This window comes from Hemibagrus wyckioides, linkage group LG07 (genome assembly GCF_019097595.1).
Source record: "Hemibagrus wyckioides isolate EC202008001 linkage group LG07, SWU_Hwy_1.0, whole genome shotgun sequence".
Taxonomy (NCBI): domain Eukaryota; kingdom Metazoa; phylum Chordata; class Actinopteri; order Siluriformes; family Bagridae; genus Hemibagrus; species Hemibagrus wyckioides.
In genome coordinates, this window is record NC_080716.1 from 11074689 (window position 1) to 11095349 (window position 20661).

At 40.3% G+C, this 20661-nt stretch overlaps 1 protein-coding gene across 5 annotated transcripts; it reads left to right on the forward strand.

Moving 5' to 3' along the window:
- The first annotated feature begins 1069 nt into the window (after window positions 1-1069).
- nsun6 (NOP2/Sun RNA methyltransferase 6) lies at window positions 1070-20569 on the forward strand. Of its 5 annotated transcripts, none has more exons than XM_058394733.1 (12): window positions 1070-1211; window positions 1511-1608; window positions 3891-4046; window positions 8450-8547; window positions 10128-10234; window positions 10330-10483; window positions 10601-10682; window positions 10761-10880; window positions 12582-12729; window positions 14357-14508; window positions 15497-15622; window positions 17464-20569. In XM_058394733.1, the coding sequence occupies exons 2-12, from the start codon at window positions 1516-1518 to the stop codon at window positions 17650-17652; spliced, it is 1425 nt and encodes a 474-aa protein (XP_058250716.1). In that variant the 5' UTR covers window positions 1070-1211; window positions 1511-1515; the 3' UTR covers window positions 17653-20569. The 5 variants fall into 5 exon arrangements, with proteins under 5 accessions (XP_058250716.1, XP_058250717.1, XP_058250713.1 ...); XM_058394730.1 differs by having other exon boundaries at window positions 1132-1211; window positions 1477-1608; XM_058394731.1 differs by having other exon boundaries at window positions 1133-1211; window positions 1477-1608; window positions 14360-14508.
- The last annotated feature ends 92 nt before the right edge of the window (window positions 20570-20661 follow it).

Here is a 20661-nt window from a genome sequence, read left to right on the forward strand (position 1 = left end):
GAAAAAAAATTATATATATATATATATATATATATAACACACTGCACATTACTTACATTTATTTCAAAGGGAACAAAAGATGGCTTATATATACAGCTCTGGAAAAAAAAAGAGACCGCTGCAAAATAATCAGTTTCTTGTATGTTTTTCTTACAGGTGCATGTATTGGTGAGATGAAGAGTTTTGTTTCATTTTTTTGTGAACTGCTGACAATATTTCTCCTAAATCCAAAATATAACTATTGTTATTTAGAGTGTATATTTAAAGGAAATGGCAACACATCAAAATAACCCAAGATCATGCAGTATCTGCAGAGCTTTAATAACTCAAATAAAACAAAATGCAAATAATCTGTAAACAAATTGTGTTAATGCTTTGGCTAAATAACATTAAGAAATCAGTATTTGGTGGAATAACCCTGATTTGCATGCGTTTCGGCTCCATGCTCTCCACCAGTTTTTCACATTGCTGTTGGGGAACTTTATACCACTCTTTTTACAAAAAAGCATCAGCTCAGCTTTACTTGATGGTTTGTGACCATCATCTTCCTCTTGATGACATTCCAGAGGTTTTCAATAGGGTTCAGATCTGGAGAATGGGCATTGGTCTCTTATTTTTTTCCAGAGCTGTACGTACGTACACACACACACACACACACACACACACACACAAACGAGTCGTCTCTTAATATGAATCTAAATGATCCGTCTCGACGAGCCGACTCTTTTCAGAACGACACATGCGATACGTCAACGGGTCCGCCATATTGAAAGGGTCTAAGGTCTAAACTCCATTGAAGCTTTCTTATGTACAACAACGATTTTTTAAAAATAAAAGTTTTTTTCACGTTATAAATCTAGCCGATGTTTGCTGATGAAACGTGAAAATTCTTAAGTCTTAAACGGAGGTATTTGTTAGGAGGAAAGTACTGATCTAGATTTGTAGATACCTAAGCGCTGCCTGATAAGACAGCAATAAAACAGCAGGGCAGCAAAGGAATCAAAACAGCAGTAACAAAAGAGTTGGAATTTGTAATAATTTGATATGACGTGTAAGATGTAATTGTAGAACTACATTTCCCGTCAAGCCGGGGTTTGAACTATGATCCTTCATGACGTTTACGGACATAACATGCCACGTGGGCGTGACCCAATAATGGGAAGTAAAAATGTTTTAACTTATCCTTGATCACTGAAAGAAGAAGACTCTGGGTGAGTAGGAGAGTTTGTAGTTTGTTTTCTCTGTGTGTGTGTGTGTGTGTGCGTGTGCGTGCGCGTGCGTGTGTGTGCGCGGGCGCACGCAGTATAAGCTGTCAGGAGCAGGCACGTGCTTCATTCATTCATATATAAACATTCAGATCCAAATCAGATTCAGAAGTAATCCGATGCTTTTAAGTCAGTAACCACTTGCTCTGATCTACGCTTTTAAGTCAAGAGAATAAACTAAAAAAAATCTGTATTTATTTACACCTGACAGATGTACCTTCTTCTCCTCTTTCACCCTCTTCCAGTGTCCATGATGTCTGTGATAAACAAGAGCGTGTTCCCTCAGATAGCCTTCAGGTCTGAAGTGCAGGAATATCTTCATAATGTTTACACCAACAAAGAGGTACGATCCTAGTGCTGAGAATTCAATTCTGTCCTTTATTATGTTCACTATGCTGAAAAAATGTCATGTATTTATTATATAGTTGCTGACCTTTGCAACTATATAATACTATATATATATATATATATATATATATATATATATATATATATATATATATATATATATATATATAAAATGAATAATAAGTGAATAATTGGAAAATACTGTAATGTAAAATTGAAATAATAATAATAAAAAAAAAATCCCAAGTTTCAGCCTTTCTTCAGTGGGTAATCTCACATGCATACTTTTGCTTGCTTTTACCTAATGTTAGGTAAACTACAACTACAACTACAGCTGCTGTAATCATAAAGACTATCTTGTATACCCTGAACATTTTGTGATCGTTTGGGATGTATGTGATGTTATTGAAGAGTAATGCATTTGTTGTGAAAGAGTAATAAGTTACAATCCTGTTATTCGGTGTGGGTGGGTTTCCTTTCAAAGTTGGTTCCTCTTAAGTTTCTCAAATGTTCTTAAAGAGGTTTTGCCTTGCTTACAGTCAAACCCGATTACTCAATAAGGGCCTGATGGAATGATGGATATACACTCGGTTGTGACACAAGGCTGGATGTAAAATGTGTAAAAGTTCTATGTAGAATTTATAACTTACACTCAGGTGTAGTCTGAGACTAAATCTAGTTGAAGGTAAGTGGAAAGTGAAAATTTGTGAGTGGTTTCTAAGGTTAAAACTAAAAAAGTTGTGTATTCGCCACTATCTAGTGTGTATTCGCCGCTGTTCCATGTAACAGATACACTATATTGCCAAATGTTTTGGGACACCCCTCCAAATCATTGAATTCAGGTGTTGCTTTTCAGGGGTTGGGTTTGGCCCCTTAGTTCCAGTGAAAGGAACTCTTAATGCTTCAGCATACCAAGACATTTTGGACAATTCCCAACTTTGTGGGAACAGTTTGGGGATGACCCCTTCCTGTTCCAACATGACTGCAGACCAGTGCACAAAGCAAGGTCCATAAAGACATGGATGAGTGAGTTTGGCTGCAGAGAGTCCTGACCTCAACCCGATAGAACACCTTTGGGATGAATTAGAGTGGAGACTGCGAGCCAAGTCTTCTCATCCAACATCAGTGCCTGACCTCACAAATGCGCTTCTAGAGGAACGGTCAAAAATTCCCATAAACGCACTCCTAAACCTTATGGAAAGCCTTCCCAGAAGAATTAAAGCTGTTATAGCTGCAAAGGGCGGGCCAACTCCATATTACATTCATGTGCATGTAAAGGCAGAAATCATAGTCATAGAAACTCTAATGTAGCAACTTGTCGATTTAATTACACCAATCAATATAGCTGAATTGATGGTGGTTAATGATAGTTGAGTTTTTTAAATGGCTTTAAAATGGCTTTAAAGTGGCTTTAAAGTAAGCCTTTTAGTGGCTTTAGTGTCTCTCTAAACTTGGGATCTACTTGAAACTTATTTTTCAAAAAAGAAATCTGCTTGTAGGTCATGACATTTTGCCATTAGATCTTTATGTAGCTTATTAATACATCAGTAAATGTGTGAGATTACATCACAGCTCACAGTTAATTGGAGCAATGAATATTATTACATAGGAATAGACAGTTAAATGCGTAAATCCTTGCAATTACACGTTACGCTTCATATCACTCACACACACACACACACGCGTAATAACTGCTCTATATAATTTGATATGACGTGTAATGAGTGATTTGCACATTTAGCTGTAATTCTCGACATGACCACAGCGTGTCGCTAATTCCCACAGTTTCTAAAATGTAGATGGCGCTACACATGGGTCAACGCTTCCATAAATATACACTCAATTTCTCACTAAGTGTTTCATTATAAACCTCAGTTACTGCGTGGGAGATTGTGTACGCACATTTCAGACCCATTGTGTGTGCACTAATGCTTCCCATCCAACCTGGAATTTGAATGCTTCTGCCATGATGAATGGGAGAAACTTCCTAAAGAAAAGTGTTCCAAGCTTGTAGTGAAGCTCTTTATAGCGGTACACTGGTGTTCCATGGAACTCGACTTTATGGGATATTTTCAATCAGTATAAACAAATACATTTTATTTATTTATTTTTTGATCGCTGCAAACTCAAATGAGTCAGCGTGAGACATGTTTATCTCTGTTGGGATAAACTTACACAGAAGTTTAACGTTAGAAGATAACATCTTCAAGATTCTTTAAGATGCTTGTGTACAAGAGTAAATAAAAAAGATCTTTGTGTCTTTCTTTTTTTCTTCAGCTCGTGTCTGAACTCGGAAAGGAGGAGGCCGAGAGAGTGTTTGATTCGCTGCTGTCCTGTCTGTCCCACCCGCCATCACTCACCTGCCTGAGAGCCAGCACACACACACACTCACTACAGGACATTCAACACAGGCTGGAGCAGCACATTGCACAAGTGTGTGTCGGTAACAGTACTCTCACTGAGCACTTTATTAGGAACACCTACACACTCGAGCAGTTATCTGATCAGCCAATCATATTGCAGCAACACAGGATTGCTCAGATTAAGAGCTCCAGTTGATGTTCTCATCAAAAATCAGACCGGAGAAAAAGTGTGATCTCAGAGGCTTTAGCTGTGGCATGGTTGTTGGTTGGAGCTTTTCAAAAACTGATTGTGAAAGCTATGTGATTTTGACACATAACAGTCTCTGAAATTTACACAGAATGGTGCATCAAGTGACTGACAGTTCTGTGGGTGGAGACGCCTTGTTCTGAAGAAAATCGACAGATTGGTTCTAGCTGCTAGGAAGGATATAGTAACTCAGATAATCACTTTTCACAAACACAGTGAGCAGAAAAGCATCTCAGCATTCACAAAACACCGAACCTTGAGGTGGATGAGCTATAACAGCAGAAGACTACATTAGTATCCACTCCTGTTAGCCAAGAACAAGAATCTGACGCTGTCATGGTCACAGACTCGGCGATAACAGACAGCTGAAGACCAGGTGATTTTTTTTTTACTGATGCCCCAGGAGATCAGCAGTTTCTGAAATACTCAACACAATACATTTTGATTGACACATTTTACCAACCCATCTGACACGGGTGATGTGAACATTACCTAAAGCTGCCGGCCCTTATCTGCATGATTTTATGCATTCTACCTCTGCCACATGATTGGCTGATGAAATAATGGCATGAATAAAGTGCTTGGGAAATATGTAATCAGACTTGCACACACACACATTTTAGAAACCAAACAAGTCACGTGTACCCTCCCATGTGTGTGGTGGACAAAAACAAAAAACAAAAAAAACTGCACACTTGTGAGGCAGTGACAGTTCTGTGCTGAGAGACGTGTGGGTGTGGGAAAGGAGCCAGCAGCAATATGTGCAGTGAAGTGTGATGTACCCCTCCAAAAATTTCACAAGTTCTGATCTGACTGTTCTCATTACACTTGCATGACCACATTTTGGTTGCAATACAGGAACTCACATGTAAACAGCAGACAGGACACATGAAACTACTGTGAAAAGATTGCATTCATGCAGCTCTTGATCTGTTGATTTGACTCCTATTGTGGAGCCGAAGAGGATTTTCCAATAAGAAATAAGAAATGCTCATGTTAATATATCATCAGTGATTAAAGATAACGACATTTAATCTAATTGGTATTTCGGCATCATGTGAATTAGAGTTATTGTATGGTACAGCATCAGACAGTACTGGGCACGACTTCTAAACCTGATAGGGACAAAGAGTGCAGCTCTTTTACTGAACCTGACAGGCACAGAGGCCACGAGTCTTTTACTGGACCTGACGGCTATCTTTTACTAGGCCTGATGGGTATAGGGGCCGAGTCTCTTTTACTGGACCTGACAGGCACAGAGGCCACAAGTCTTTTACTGGACCTGACGGATATAGGAGCTACGACACTTTCAATGGACTTGATGGACACAGGGCATGACTCTTTACTGAACCTGATGGACACAGAGGACATGACTCTCTTACTGAGCCTGATGGACATAGAGGGCATGACTCTTTACTGAACCTGACGGACACAGAGGACTTGACTCTTTACTGAACCTGATGGACACAGAGGACATGACTCTTTTACTGAACCTGACGGACACAGAGGACATGACTCTTTACTGAACCTGACAGACACAGAGGACATGACTCTCTTACTGAACCTGATGGACACAGGGCATGACTCTTTACTGAACCTGACAGACACAGAGGACATGACTCTTTACTGAACCTGACAGACACAGAGGACATGACTCTCTTACTGAACCTGACCGACACAGAGGACATGACTCTTTTACTGAACCTGACAGGCACAGAGGACATGACTCTCTTACTGAACCTGACGGACACAGAGGACATGACTCTTTACTGAACCTGACAGACACAGAGGACATGACTCTTTACTGAACCTGACCGGCACAGAGGACATGACTCTTTACTGAACTTGACGGACACAGAGGACATGACTCTTTACTGAACCTGACCGGCACAGAGGACATGACTCTCTTACTGAACCTGACGGACACAGAGGACATGACTCTTGACTGAACCTGACAGGCACAGAGGACATGACTCTCTTACTGAACTTGACGGACACAGAGGACATGACTCTTTACTGAACCTGACCGGCACAGAGGACATGACTCTTTACTGAACCTGACCGGCACAGAGGACATGACTCTTTACTGAACTTGACAGACACAGAGGACATGACTCTTTACTGAACCTGACGGACACAGAGGACGTGACTCTTTACTGAACCTGACCGGCACAGAGGACATGACTCTTTACTGAACCTGACAGGCACAGAGAGCATGACTCTTGACTGAACCTGACAGGCACAGAGAGCATGACTCTTGACTGAACCTGACAGGCACAGAGGACATGACTCTTGACTGAACCTGACAGGCACAGAGGACATGACTCTTGACTGAACCTGAGAGGCACAGAGGACATGACTCTTTACTGAACCTGACCGGCACAGAGGACATGACTCTTGACTGAACCTGACAGGCACAGAGGGCATGACTCTTGACTGAACCTGAGAGGCACAGAGGACATGACTCTTGACTGAACCTGACAGGCACAGAGGACATGACTCTTTACTGAACCTGACCGGCACAGAGGACATGACTCTTTACTGAACTTGACGGACACAGAGGACATGACTCTTTACTGAACCTGACCGGCACAGAGGACATGACTCTTTACTGAACCTGACCGGCACAGAGGACATGACTCTTTACTGAACCTGACAGACACAGAGGACATGACTCTTTACTGAACTTGACAGACACAGAGGACATGACTCTTTACTGAACCTGACGGACACAGAGGACGTGACTCTTTACTGAACCTGACCGGCACAGAGGACGTGACTCTTTACTGAACCTGACAGGCACAGAGAGCATGACTCTTTACTGAACCTGACGGACACAGAGGACGTGACTCTTTACTGAACCTGACCGGCACAGAGGACATGACTCTTGACTGAACCTGACAGGCACAGAGGACATGACTCTTGACTGAACCTGACAGGCACAGAGGGCATGACTCTTGACTGAACCTGAGAGGCACAGAGGGCATGACTCTTGACTGAACCTGACCGGCACAGAGGACATGACTCTTTACTGAACTTGACGGACACAGAGGACATGACTCTTTACTGAACCTGACGGACACAGAGGACATGACTCTTTACTGAACCTGACAGACACAGAGGACATGACGCTTTACTGAACCTGACAGACACAGAGGACATGACTCTTTACTGAACCTGACAGACACAGAGGACATGACTCTCTTACTGAACCTGACAGACACAGAGGACATGACTCTCTTACTGAACCTGACAGGCACAGAGGACATGACTCTTTACTGAACCTGACAGGCACAGAGGGCATGACTCTTGACTGAACCTGACCGGCACAGAGGACATGACTCTTGACTGAACCTGACAGGCACAGAGGGCATGACTCTTGACTGAACCTGACAGGCACAGAGGGCATGACTCTTGACTGAACCTGACCGGCACAGAGGACATGACTCTTTACTGAACCTGACAGACACAGAGGACATGACTCTTTACTGAACCTGACCGGCACAGAGGACATGACTCTTTACTGAACTTGACGGACACAGAGGACATGACTCTTTACTGAACCTGACCGGCACAGAGGACATGACTCTTGACTGAACCTGACAGGCACAGAGGGCATGACTCTTGACTGAACCTGAGAGGCACAGAGGACATGACTCTTGACTGAACCTGACAGGCACAGAGGACATGACTCTTGACTGAACCTGACAGGCACAGAGGACATGACTCTTGACTGAACCTGAGAGGCACAGAGGCCACAACTCTTTCAATGTACCAGGCAGGCACAGAGGTCAGATATCTTTTACTGAACCTGTCCCATGCCTTTATCAGTGCCTTGACATACACAGTTGGCTACATGTCCTCCACTGGGCCTTACAGTGATTGAGGCCATGTCTACTTTACTGGGCTTGACAGATGAGAGACCATACCTATTTCACTGGACCTGCCTGGTACATAGGCCAAATGTCTTTTAGTGATCGTGACAGGCACAGAAGTCTACTATTACACTAGACCTGTTGACTTGACCTGACAACACAAGTTCCTGTAATCATTTATTTTGAAACTGACTCTAACTGACTGATCTGGAATTTTCTGAATCTGAATGTTTTTTTTTAGACGTACTGATGAGACATTTGTTTAAGCTAGAGCATTATCATTAATCTCTTATTTTGACAGCATATCATTCTAGACTCTTTCATCTCTGATGGTTTCTTCCTGTCTTTCAGCAGCAAGTGAGCGATTGTTACAGTGACCGGGTTTCCACTCCCATCCTTCCTCACCCACAACTTCCAGATGTGCTGCTGCTGCCGGTTAGAGGGCCGAGGTACGTAATCAGCTCATACTCCTTGGAGTTCCTGGGAGAAGGAGATTTAAATGTACACTTATGTTTAGTTGTAACGATGAATACATGAAGCTCCAATTCCAGATAGCATCTATTTACATTTTCACTATTAAACGGATAAAGTTTTCAATGTTTATTTAGTGTATAATTATGATTAGCCAGTTTTCCAGTAGGATTTAATTATTCCTGTTTATCGCAGGATTTGTACAAGGTCCATGAAGTGCTTTGACGTTTCTTTTTAAATGTAATTTCTGGAAAACTGTGAAAATAGGCATTTTTATATAATCACACTTAAAAAGGTGTTTAAATGATAAAAAAAATCAATAAATATGAAATTGCTAAATAGTTTAAAAGGGCTTATTTTGGATAGAACACAAATACAATCTTTTATTCACAGATACGACACAGTGCTGTAGCCCCTCCCCTTTTTTCTGCTATTGGGTCACTCATTTTGGTGGACACAGCTCCTGTAACTCGTCTAGAGTATTTTCCATTATGGTGAAAATGAATCAGTGGCTGGGAAATGCAAATTTAATCCATGACTGAAAAAGTCAGCAGATAAAAATATTTTTTATTTAAGAAGAAATATGTTTGAATGACTCTTGTATAGTTCTTGAAATTAAAAAAGTGCTTGAAAAGTCCTGGAAAGTTCTGGAATTTCATTATGAAGCATCTTTACAAACCCTGATGTCCAGTGTCTTTGTATACAGAGAAGCTGGACTTCACAGGAACTAAGGAGGGTGAAAACGCACCGTCTGTTTAATCTTTAGTCTTCGCTATTGTTGGTCTTGTAGTGGTCAATAAGGAAAATGGAATCAATAGCATTGGTTTACCTGAATGTGTTCAGTGAGGAGTGCGGTGTTCTGCGACCTTGTTAAGTAATTAAGATGCGATCTTTATCAAGCATGTCACACTGGTGCCTCACAGCAATTTAAAACTGACCAGGGTAGAGAGATCTAATGAAACATTATAACTTAACAGCTTTGTAATGCAGTATATACCGACTATAACAGCATTTGGGATTCAGCCTCTGGATAACTGATAAGTGGCTGAAGTTGCCATTTATAACATGCATGATGTATTAAGACACATTTTCCTACATCAAGCCAAGAGGATCACTTAGACAGAAAGGGTTAACTAGTATCTTGTCATAAAATTAAGTATTTTTTTGATAGATGGCTTATATATTTTTTACTTTTGGACAAGTAAACATTAAACAAATTTGATATTTGAACAAATATATATATACTTTACATGAAATATATGACCAAAGTGTATGTGGTGTGTTTACTTTTCTTCTGGTTTCAATTGTTTGTGTGTGTATGTATGCCTGCATGTATGTGTGTGTGTGTGTGTGTGTGTGTTAAAGCCAAACCCTTGTTGTATGTATCTACAATATGGTAAGTTAAGTTCAATATTGTAGAGTAAATAAAACAGTGTTGCTCTTTCCTCTCTGTCCTTTCTTTGTGTGTGTGTGTGTGTGTGTGTGAGAGAGAGAGAGAGAGAGATGTTTTCGTGCAGCATAAATGTTTTACTCAAGTGCAGCTCTGTGATGTGTTCAGGGATGTCAGTATTTTGACTGCAGAGGTGATCGTCGGTGCACAGTGTGGCAGTGCTGTACTGAGAGGAGCTCATGTCTTTGCTCCAGGTGTCCTCAGTGCACCCAAGTGTAAGAACTTTCACACACAGTGTATTTAAAACATAATGGATAAAATACATTATTAACACTGGAAGGTGTGTGTCTGTGTTTTCTGTATGTCTCAGTCATGAAGGCAGGTGACCAGGTGTCAGTTTTCTCAGACGTGGAGGGTAGGTGCACACGAGGAGCTAAAGAGTTCCAGGGCAAGAAGGTCTTTCTGGGGAATGGTGTGTGTGTGATGAACCGTTCAGATATTTTTTGTCCAGAAGGACCAGTAAGGTAAATTGTAATTGCAATTGATTTGCGATTCGTTATTTAGAAAACGTTCATTTCTTTGAATAATTTTTAATCTCTTGTTTTCTTCTCTCTCTTTCTTTCTCTTTGTGGTGTTGTTAGAGGTGTGGCTGTTAGGATGGTGGACGCTCTTTACCAAAGCCCATCGTTTGATGGCGTACTGACAAGTGAAGTGTTCCTGCAGGTAGGATTTCATATTTGCATGTTCGGAAGGATAACAATAATCTGTCACGTATTAATAATTGTGTGTGTGTGTATGCAGAATCTCCCGTCAGTTGTGGTGGGTCATGTTTTGGGTCCTCGTCCTGGTGAGAGGATCTTGGACATGTGTGCAGCTCCTGGAGGAAAGACTACACACATAGCTGCTCTCATGGCTAATCAGGTGAGTGTGACTGTCTTGGGATCAGAGCATCTCCAAAACCACAGGTCTTAGGATGTTCCTGGTATGTAGTGGTTAAAACCTACCAAAAGTGGTCAACTTGGTGAACCAGCCATGAGATCCTTGGCACTTAGGACTCATTGGGAGTGAAGGCAAGCACTTACAATGAGCATGTGATGATAAGAACTGGATCATGGAGCTGTGGAAGCAGGTGGCTTGGGCCAAGAAATTACGTTTTCTTTTACATCATTCGGGTACGTGTTTGTCACTTAGCTAGGGAAGAGATGGATGCACTATGGGAAGAAGGCAAGCTGTAGAGGCAGTGTGATGCTCAATTAATTGTTCTGCTGGAAATCCTTAAGTCTTGGCATTCATGTGGACATCTACCTAAACATTGCTGCAGACCAAATACACCCCTTCATGGCAACAGTATTCCCTAATAGGAGTGGACTATTTCAGCATTATAATGCACCCTGACACACTCTGATAGGCAGCTTGGCGGTAGGGTTGTTGCTAATGTAAACACAATTGATGACTCAGAATCATGTGCTTTTACAGAGAGTCATAAACAAAACAGTGTGTTGAGAAACAAAGTGCTTCCAGCTGCTACCGAAGATGGTGGTTACAGACTTTCCTTACTTTCGTTCATTGTCATAGATCACAGCTTGTCATCCACTGTCTATTGTGTACTGAATATACTCAACAAGAGATACTCAGGGATTCTCTCTGGGTTGTTGATCGGAAGATCAGGGTTCAAGCCCCAGCACTGCCATGCTGCTGCTATGGGCCCTTGAGCAAGGCCCCTAAATCATTCCACCCCCAACCGCCCTGATCCAGGGGTGCTGCATCATGGCTGACCCTGTGCTCTGACCCCAACCCTCCAAGGATAGGACATGTGAAGAAAGAATTGCACTGTGCAGTAACGTATATGTGACAAATAAAGACTACTTAACTACTAATAATGTTTCCACTGTTACAATTATACATTATACTGTGAACATTGTATTCAACTCATGAACATATGTACAGTACTGACACAATTACAAGGAACTGCACTAAATCACTTATAATACTGCTGTCACTGCACTACTGTTTATACTGTCTATACTGTTTATCTATTACTAGCTATTTAATTAATCTTTGTTTTTAATATTAGCCATCTTAAGAGCTGCTAAACTTTTTTCATTGTTTGTTCATCCATCCATCCATCCATCCTTCTACTCATCCATCCATCCATCCATCCTTCCATCCTTCTACTCATCCATCCATCCATCCATCCATCCTTCTATTCATTCATCCATTCATCCATTCATCCATCCATCCATCCATCCATCCTTCTACTCATCCATCCATTCATCCATCCATCTACTCATCCATCCATCCATCCATCCATCCAACCCTTTAATCATGTTTTGGGCACAGTGCTGAACTGGATGTAAGCATGTGTTAGTTACTTTATTTTTCCAGCCTCATCACAAATCTCAAGTAGCAAACATGATACACCAAACATGCCATGACTGATTTATTACACATTCAGATATTTCTAATAAGCTATTTTTCAATGAAATGAGACAAAATTACTAGCCAGGAGAGGATTACACTACGTACGACTTACATCACTATGTACTGACTTTACACTTATTTTCACATGTGCTTTATTTACATGACTCTGATTTCTCCTTGGTGTTTTTGTCCCTGTGTCAGGGAGTCGTAGTGGCTCTGGACAAGATCAAATCCAAGGTGGAGAAGATCAGCGAGAATGCTCGAGCGCTGCGGCTGCACTGTATTCAAGCGCACTGTTACAACAGCATACAGGCCGTCAGCTCTGATCCTAACCACACCGGCAGTACAGGTACTGATCAGATCACGTTCATTTACTGTATTTATATATTTCCTACATTTTCACACCTCAGACAAATTCAGTTCAATTTTATATGTCCAGTGCTTTTAACAATGGACATTGTCACAAGGCAGCTTTACAGAAATGTATACATTTATAAGCCAGTCATGAAATAAGATACCAACTATTATAAGTACATGGCAGGACATGATGAGGTGGTGTGCTGCTGTTATACCATCCCCACCACACACACACACACAAATATTTAATTAATTATTTTTACAAATAACTACATCTTGTAGTTTTTTTTTATTAATCAAAGATTACAATTTTCATCAATGACATATTTCTATTCCTTTACACATTTAATGTTGTTGAATGTTCGTAAAGGCATGTTACATTACAGCAACTATGAAGAGCTCTATCCTCACCAGTCTCCTGATTTTTCCTCCACTTTTCTACAAGTCAAATAGACAAAAAAAAAGGTCTTTGGACATTTTACAAAGAAAAAAGTGCAAAGTCCTCCATCCTGAAAACTTCCCAGTGCTATAAAGCTAACTGTTACAAAGCACTGACGTTGGAGACTACTTGCGTGTAAATAAATGCCACATTATAGATCGAAATCTGTTTACATTTATCATGTAGCAGGCTTACAAATGAGGAAATGGAAGCAAAGTCATCTATATAACCGAGGACAATATAAAAAACTACTGCTAATATACCAGATTGTTAATGTAGTAGTGCTGTAAGAGAGTAATCCCCCCTCCTGTCCTCCAGAGAGAGCCATCGCCTGAATTTTTACCACTTCCATGTTCACGTTCCTATCAGCTAGAACAGACATTTAAAGTCAGCATCATAGTAGCCTAGACACGAAGTATCGTTAGTTCTCTATCATACCGAGCCGTTCTTTTGTTACTTCTGTCTGTGTTTCCAGTGTTTGTCCTGTTGGTCTGTTTTGCGGTTTTCATGTTTGGATTGTGTATTTTGTATTTTGGCATTGTTTACATCTCGGACCGTCGTTACTGATATTACGAAATGTGTTTGCTTCACTGTTTGGATGACGCTTTACCATTTGGATTTGTTTGCCTTGTGTGTTTGTCTTAATAAATCCACACATGGATTCTACTGGACATCCGTCTGTCTCCGTACAAAGAGCTAATGTACGTGATGATGATGATGATGATGATGATGATGAATGTTTTGGAGTAGGGACAAGTTATATGTTATATTAGTTATATGTTTACCGAAGAGGTGATTGATGTTAGAAGGTCATTCCAGCACTGAGGGACAGTCAGTTTGAAGGTTTTTGGAAAGGGAGCTCATGTCACGCTGAGTAGGAAGTACCAGATGTTTATGTGGAGCTTGTGCCATACAAATCCCTGTGAAGGAGTTGAAATGAATAATTTATTACACGGAGGACACTTACATAAACGTGACCAGTGCAGCTGGCACTACTGTCAGAGCTGCTCTTTTATAGAAAATTAATTACAGACCTTCTGACCAATCAGATTTGAGAATGATGTTTATGTTTATGTACATTTATATCAATGTATTATTCTGGGAAACAATGGTTTGAACTGACTATTTATGAGCTTTTGCTGATTCTGATATGTAAAATATATTATTTTCTGCATGTCAGCAGACACTCCTCCATTCCCAGAAGAGAGTTTTGATCGGATATTATTAGATGCTCCGTGCAGTGGGCTGGGACAGAGACCTAACATGGCTATCAACTACAGTCTCAAGGAAGTGTGCTCATACCAGCCTTTACAGAGAAAACTCTTCCGCACGGTAGGGGCACATCTACACTGTGTTTTTCAGCAAAACAGGAACTTAATGGAACTTATCTAATTATTCAGATTCATTTTTCACTTCAAGAGTTACAGTAATGGTCGAAGAAAGAGTGAGCATAATCATTTCATGTGCAACAAGGGCAATTGATGAAGAAAAAAATTCTAATAACTTGTATAGCACTTTTCATTCACAAAATGCAGCTCAAAGTGCTTCACATGTCAGAACGTAAAAAAACCCAAACAAAAACAAAGTAAAAGTGTAAAATAATAATATAAAATACAAAATTGAAAATAATTACTAAATATATAAATATGTTAATCAAATGCTAACTTAAATATATATTTGTCTTTTAAAATCATTTAATAAAAAATATTAATATTTAGCAGTTGTCTAATTTCCATCGATAAAATGTTCCAGATTTTGGGGGCACAAATGAATAAAATCTGCTTTATCTGATTTCTTAAGTTTTACATTACAGTATGTAAGAAACTCAGAAAGTGGAACGTATTTTGAGAAACAGTCAGAAAGATGCTTTCACTATTTTAAAAGCTAGTAACAAACTGAAATCAAAACAAATCAACCATCGTGTATATAACTAATGTAAAATAGGTAAAATAGGGGTGATGTGATCATGTCCCCTGGATCTGGCACTCTATCTGCTGCATTTTACACAAAAAAATTACCTCAGAATTGGCAACTATGGATATAAATTTGCTGCTAGCCCTGCCCCTTAATACCCTTACTTCCTGTTGTTATCTTAAGCTATAACCTCTGAGCCTAAGTTCTTGATCAGTGGGAAAAAGCACTGTGCTCTTTGCAGAGGTAAACAGCTCATACACACAGATTCAGATTTCAACCCCTTACTTCTTATTTTGTGACTTGCATTCATTTCCAGTAGATGGTGCAGTTTGCTTACTCGACTGTGATTACAGTCATTAGTCTGTACTGAAATGCAGTACTGTTACTGTGACTGTGTGTGTTACAGGCTGTGCAGCTCTTGAAAAAGGGAGGTGTGTTGGTGTATAGTACCTGCACTGTAACACTTGCTGAGAATGAAGAGCAGGTGGCCTGGGCATTGAAAACGTTTCCAAGTTTAACTCTGGAGCCACAGGTAGGAGTATGAGTGCCGACAAGATAACGTACAGAATCATTGATCGATCAGCATACGGGAAAAAAAAACTATCCGACTCTAGTTTTTTAAAAGTCGCAGTTTCTGTTGCATTTATGCATATGTGATAATGATTCTACTGAAGGAAACTCGTCAAGGAGGGAAATTTGTCACAGATCTTTTTTTCTTCTCTCATTTGATTAAGGAAGCAATGACCTTGCTTGTTTAAACGAAAGTCAACAAAAAGCAGGAGGCAGTTGCTTTTATTCTCTGTGTCAGGTTCGGTCTGTGGCTCTAGTCATAGTTTGTAATGCGAAGCACCACTATGAAACAAAACATAACCACTTTAAATTGTCTTATTTATAGCCTTTATCTACTTAGCAGGGCTTTTTACACTTGAGATGATTAACCCTGGCTTGTTGTAAACTGAATCCTAACCTGATGTTTCACACTTTACATTCAAAAATCCACAACCATGACTGGATAAACAGAGCGTGTGATCGGTTTGAATAATGGCTTGTCTCGTGCTTTCACATCTGTTAACACATAAATCTCCACCTAAATCCTCCTGGGCTTTTTTAAGCCTGCTGAGAAACGCAGAAAAAGAAAAAGACAAAAGAAAAAGAGAATAAGTGCTGTTTACACAACACACAGGGTTTCTGTGACCGTATGAAGCGTGTGATATGAGGCATGCACCTTTTATTTTCTGAATGGGCGTGTGTCATGTAAGCGTAACATTCTAACACCATATAATTTCATGCTGTAAAGGTTTGTCACCACAATCACACTGCTTCAGAGCAGGGATTCATATCCCCGGGTAAAGATGTGCCATAACCCTTCTAAATTACAGGCGTGGAACGTTCCTGTAGCCGGGGTTAAAAGCAGGCTTTAGCGCGATGATGCCTCAGAAGGGTTAAACGCAGTGTTTAAAAGCACTGTTAATAGTTATCTAGACATTTCTAAGCATGCATTCCTGTTGAATATCCCTGCTGCATGAACCACTGTCCAACTGAATAATATGTCTGCATTTGAAAGAGGCAAAAGTTCAATAGTATATCTACCTTGATACAAAGCTCTAGCAAATTTTTTCCACAGTATTACTTAAGATAAAATTCGTATTGCGTATTGCTGATAAGTATAGACTTGGTGTCAATATTCTGAAAAATAATCAACAATTCTGGGCGCATCACTGTAGAGAATCCAACAGCACTGTTGTATGAAATAAATGAACGCATGCCAGTGTTAAGCAATTTGTTTAACTCTAATACAACACTTAAAATTTAAATTTACACAATTAAAGCCTAATACTAGCAAATGTTATTTTTAATGCACACAGCAGGAGCAGGATTAGTAATGTGAATTATAATGTATTTTAATAGTATGATTGATCAATTAAAAATGTTAAATAAAGTTGATAAACTGAGACAGTTAGTCACTTCTCACAGGTTCTGTGATTGACAGAGAGATAGAGAGGAGAGAGAGCATGCTATCACGCCCATCCATAGAGCATGGTTAATTTTATTCTCTTAGCTGTTAATGGCTGCTGGATATGAGGGAATTTGTAATCTTCCAATGATCGGTTATGAGTGCTTTTCTAGCATCACTCAGGATCCTGATCAGGTTTTAACAGTGCTGAAATCATTAGTATGATATTTGTCATCTATTTAGCAATTTTTGGTAAGGGATTTGACTCATGAACGATTTTATTTTTCGCTTTTTTTGCTTTAGCCAATCCAACATGGTGCAAGATCATATTTGGAGAAAATAATAACTGTCCCTAAGTAAAGTCTTCACAGATTTTGCTCACCCACAAATAAATAGGAAATCTTTTTTCCATTTCCCAGGAACCACACCTTGGCTCTCAGGGCATGCCTGGATCTGAATTATCATGTGACCAGCGGAGGCTGCTGCAGAGGTTCCGCCCAGAGTTATCATGGCGCGGGGCTACTGACAGTCACGCTTCTAAGGATCTCCTGCTAAAAGCCAACACAGACACTATCGGATTCTTCATAGCGAAATTCAGCAAGAGATAACGCACGTTCAGTTTAACACGTGCTCACGAAGCAGCTCAAGGAGGCAGATAAAAACGAGTGCCAGGGAAGGGAGGGCTGAATGGACAGCATGAATGGAGGGGAGAGGGGAAAAAAGGGGGTGGTACCATGAGTAGCTCTGCTTCCGTTGCCATGACAACAGTGACGCAGTGGCTGCTATGGTGATTGTTGGGTTTGCGTGACCATTGGACTGTGACCAGAAAGCAGCATGCAGCCAGAGGACACGATGGTATTGACAGTTTCTCACACACACACAGCAAAATGACCGGCAGCTGAATTTGTTAATCAACAGATGCGAACACTGTACAGTTTTTTTTTTTTTTTTTTTAATGGAATAGTGGAACAGTAGTTTTTTATCAAAATGGTGAAATTGCATTAAGAAGCTGGACACCTGGAAATTAACACCCTTTAATATTTAATATGAAAACAGGATTAGTGAGCACATTTTTATAAATGAACACAAATAAATGTTCTGAATCATATTCATTTAAACTATGCTTTTTTTAAAATGAACACACATGCAGATCTGTCACTAGCTTGTGTTTATATGGTCAGTCAATAAAAAAAAAAAATCATCCTGAAATGATCTCTAAAGAATCATACACTCTAAGGGAAGGTTCATTCGGCTCCATAACTCTATATAGTTGACGTTTCCTTATGACTCATGCTGTAGTCTAATCCCGGGATGTCTATTTAAGTAGATGAATCCCGATTTAGAAGAAAGTTCGTTGTAAGGAGTTGCACAGAACTTGATATAATGAATATAGCACCAGTGTATTAAAACTGCCTGCGAGTGTGTGTGTGTGTCTGTGTGAGTGTGAGTGTGGGGGAGTCTGGAAGCATTTTTACACCCAAATTTAGCCTTCAGTACCGTCACTGCTGCCATTATGACGACTTAAAGTGACTGCCTTCCCACCTGGGACATTCACAGATTTTTCAGCTTCCTATTTATAGTGACCAGTCAGGATCATTTCATCATTATTCCAGACACACACACATTAATACTTTTAGGATAAATTTTATTATATCATGTACAGGCAATAGGTAACAAGTCATGAACTAAAAATGTACGACATGTTTGACTCAGATGCAGATCTTGTGCAGAACGAAATGAAGAAGGGGGATCAGGGAGGAGAATCGTGTTGGTTATTTTAGGAACACAGCTGAGATGGGGTTTGGAGCAGTGATGGTTTGGGAGTGTGTGTGTGTGCGTCTGTGTGTACATGCAGTAAAGACAGGGGCTTCAGTGTCTCAGTTAATCAAAGCTCCTGTATATATTTGTGCAAAACACAAGACTAAAGAATGCTAAGACACACACATACAGTACAGTTCAGTGCTCTGAATAGCTTTGATTATCTCTTTACTCTGTCAAGTGGTTGGATATCCAGTATTAGGTAGTAAGTGAACAGTCAGTTCTCAAAGTTGATGTCTTGGAAGCAGGAAAAATGGGCGAGCGTAAGGATCTGAGTGACTTTAGATAATTGGGTCAGTGTCTGAAACAACAGGTGGTATCAGAACACACAGTGCATTGCAGCTTGCAGTGTATAGAGCTGTGTAGCTGCAGATCGGGCCGCGTGCTTATGCTTGACCCCTGTCCACCACTGAAAGCACCTACAGCGGGCATGTGAGCATCTTAACTGGACCATGGATCAATGAAAAAAGGTGGCTTGGTCTGATGAATTACGTTTTCTTTTACATCATGTGGATGACCATGTGTGCTTACCTGGGAAGGTATGGCACCGTGATGCACTATGGGAAGAAGGCATTCTGGCAGAGGCAGTGTGATGCTCTGGGCAATGGAAACCTTGGCATTTATGTGGACTGACACATACCACCTACCTAAACAACTAAAGTATAAATCATGCAGGTCAAATAGAATGAGGAGAAAAATTGTGATCTCAGTGACTTTTACTATGGGATGGTTATTGGTGTCATATGGGCTAGAGTATTTAATAAACGGCTGGAGTTTTTAAACACAACACTCTAGAGTTTAGACATGGTGCGACAGTCTATGGTACAGATCTTAAACTGATTCATCTTCCATGACTACAGAAAGTGTGGGTTTCATTTACACCGATCAGCCATAACATTATGAGCAGTGACACGTGAAGTGAATAAGACTGATGATCTCCTCATCATGGCACCTGTTAGTGGGTGGGATATATTAGGCAGCAAGTGAACATTTTGTCCTCAAAGTTGATGTGTTAGAAGCAGGAGAAATGGACAAGCGTAAGGATTTGAGCAAGTTTGACGAGGGCCAAATTGTGATGGCTAGACGACTGGATCAGAGCATCTCCAAAACTGCAGCTCTTGTGGGGTGTTCCCGGTCTTCAGTGGTCAGTATCTATCAAAAGTGGTCCAAGAAAGGAACAGTGGTGAACCGGAGACAGGGTCATGGGCGGCCAAGGCTCACGTGGGGAACAAAGGCTGGCCCGTGTGATCCGATCCAACAGACGAGATACTGTTGCTCAGATTGCTGAAGAGACTGAAGAAAATCAATACAAACTCATCACACAGCAGAAAAAGATTAGCCATAGTTAAATCAACTAGTTGGAACATTCTTAAAAAGAAAAAAAAATAGTGAGCGCAGGAACACCAAACCACCTGGAAGACAAGAAGAAGAAACCAACTGTGGTGGATGCCAGAAGAATTCTTTCCCTGGTGAAGAAAAAACTCTTTCACAACAGTTGGCTAGATGAATCCCCAGGAAGTAGGCATACAGTGTCAAAGTCAACAATCAAGAGAAGATTTCAACACAGTAAATATAGAGAGTTTAAAAACAGATTAGTTATCAAACTACCACTTCCATTTATCAGTTATCAAACCTTCCTTCCAGTTATCAAACCATGTTATCAAACTACCACTTCCATTGTCAAATGTATAATTTTCTATTACATTTAATTAAATATTTCATTAAGATTTCTCTCTAATCAAAGAGGAACCACGCTGCAAAATGAAAATGTGCTGAATTATTAAAAAGAATCCCCGATT

Coding starts and splice junctions, on each gene's coding strand:
- nsun6 (XM_058394730.1), top strand. CDS start 1,477: ATGTACCTTCTTCTCCTCTTTCACCCTCTTCCAGTGTCCATGATGTCT. Junction 10,235..10,329: donor TGTCCTCAGTGCACCCAAGT/GTAAGAACTTTC, acceptor TGTATGTCTCAG/TCATGAAGGCAGGTGACCAG. Junction 12,730..14,356: donor TAACCACACCGGCAGTACAG/GTACTGATCAGA, acceptor TCTGCATGTCAG/CAGACACTCCTCCATTCCCA.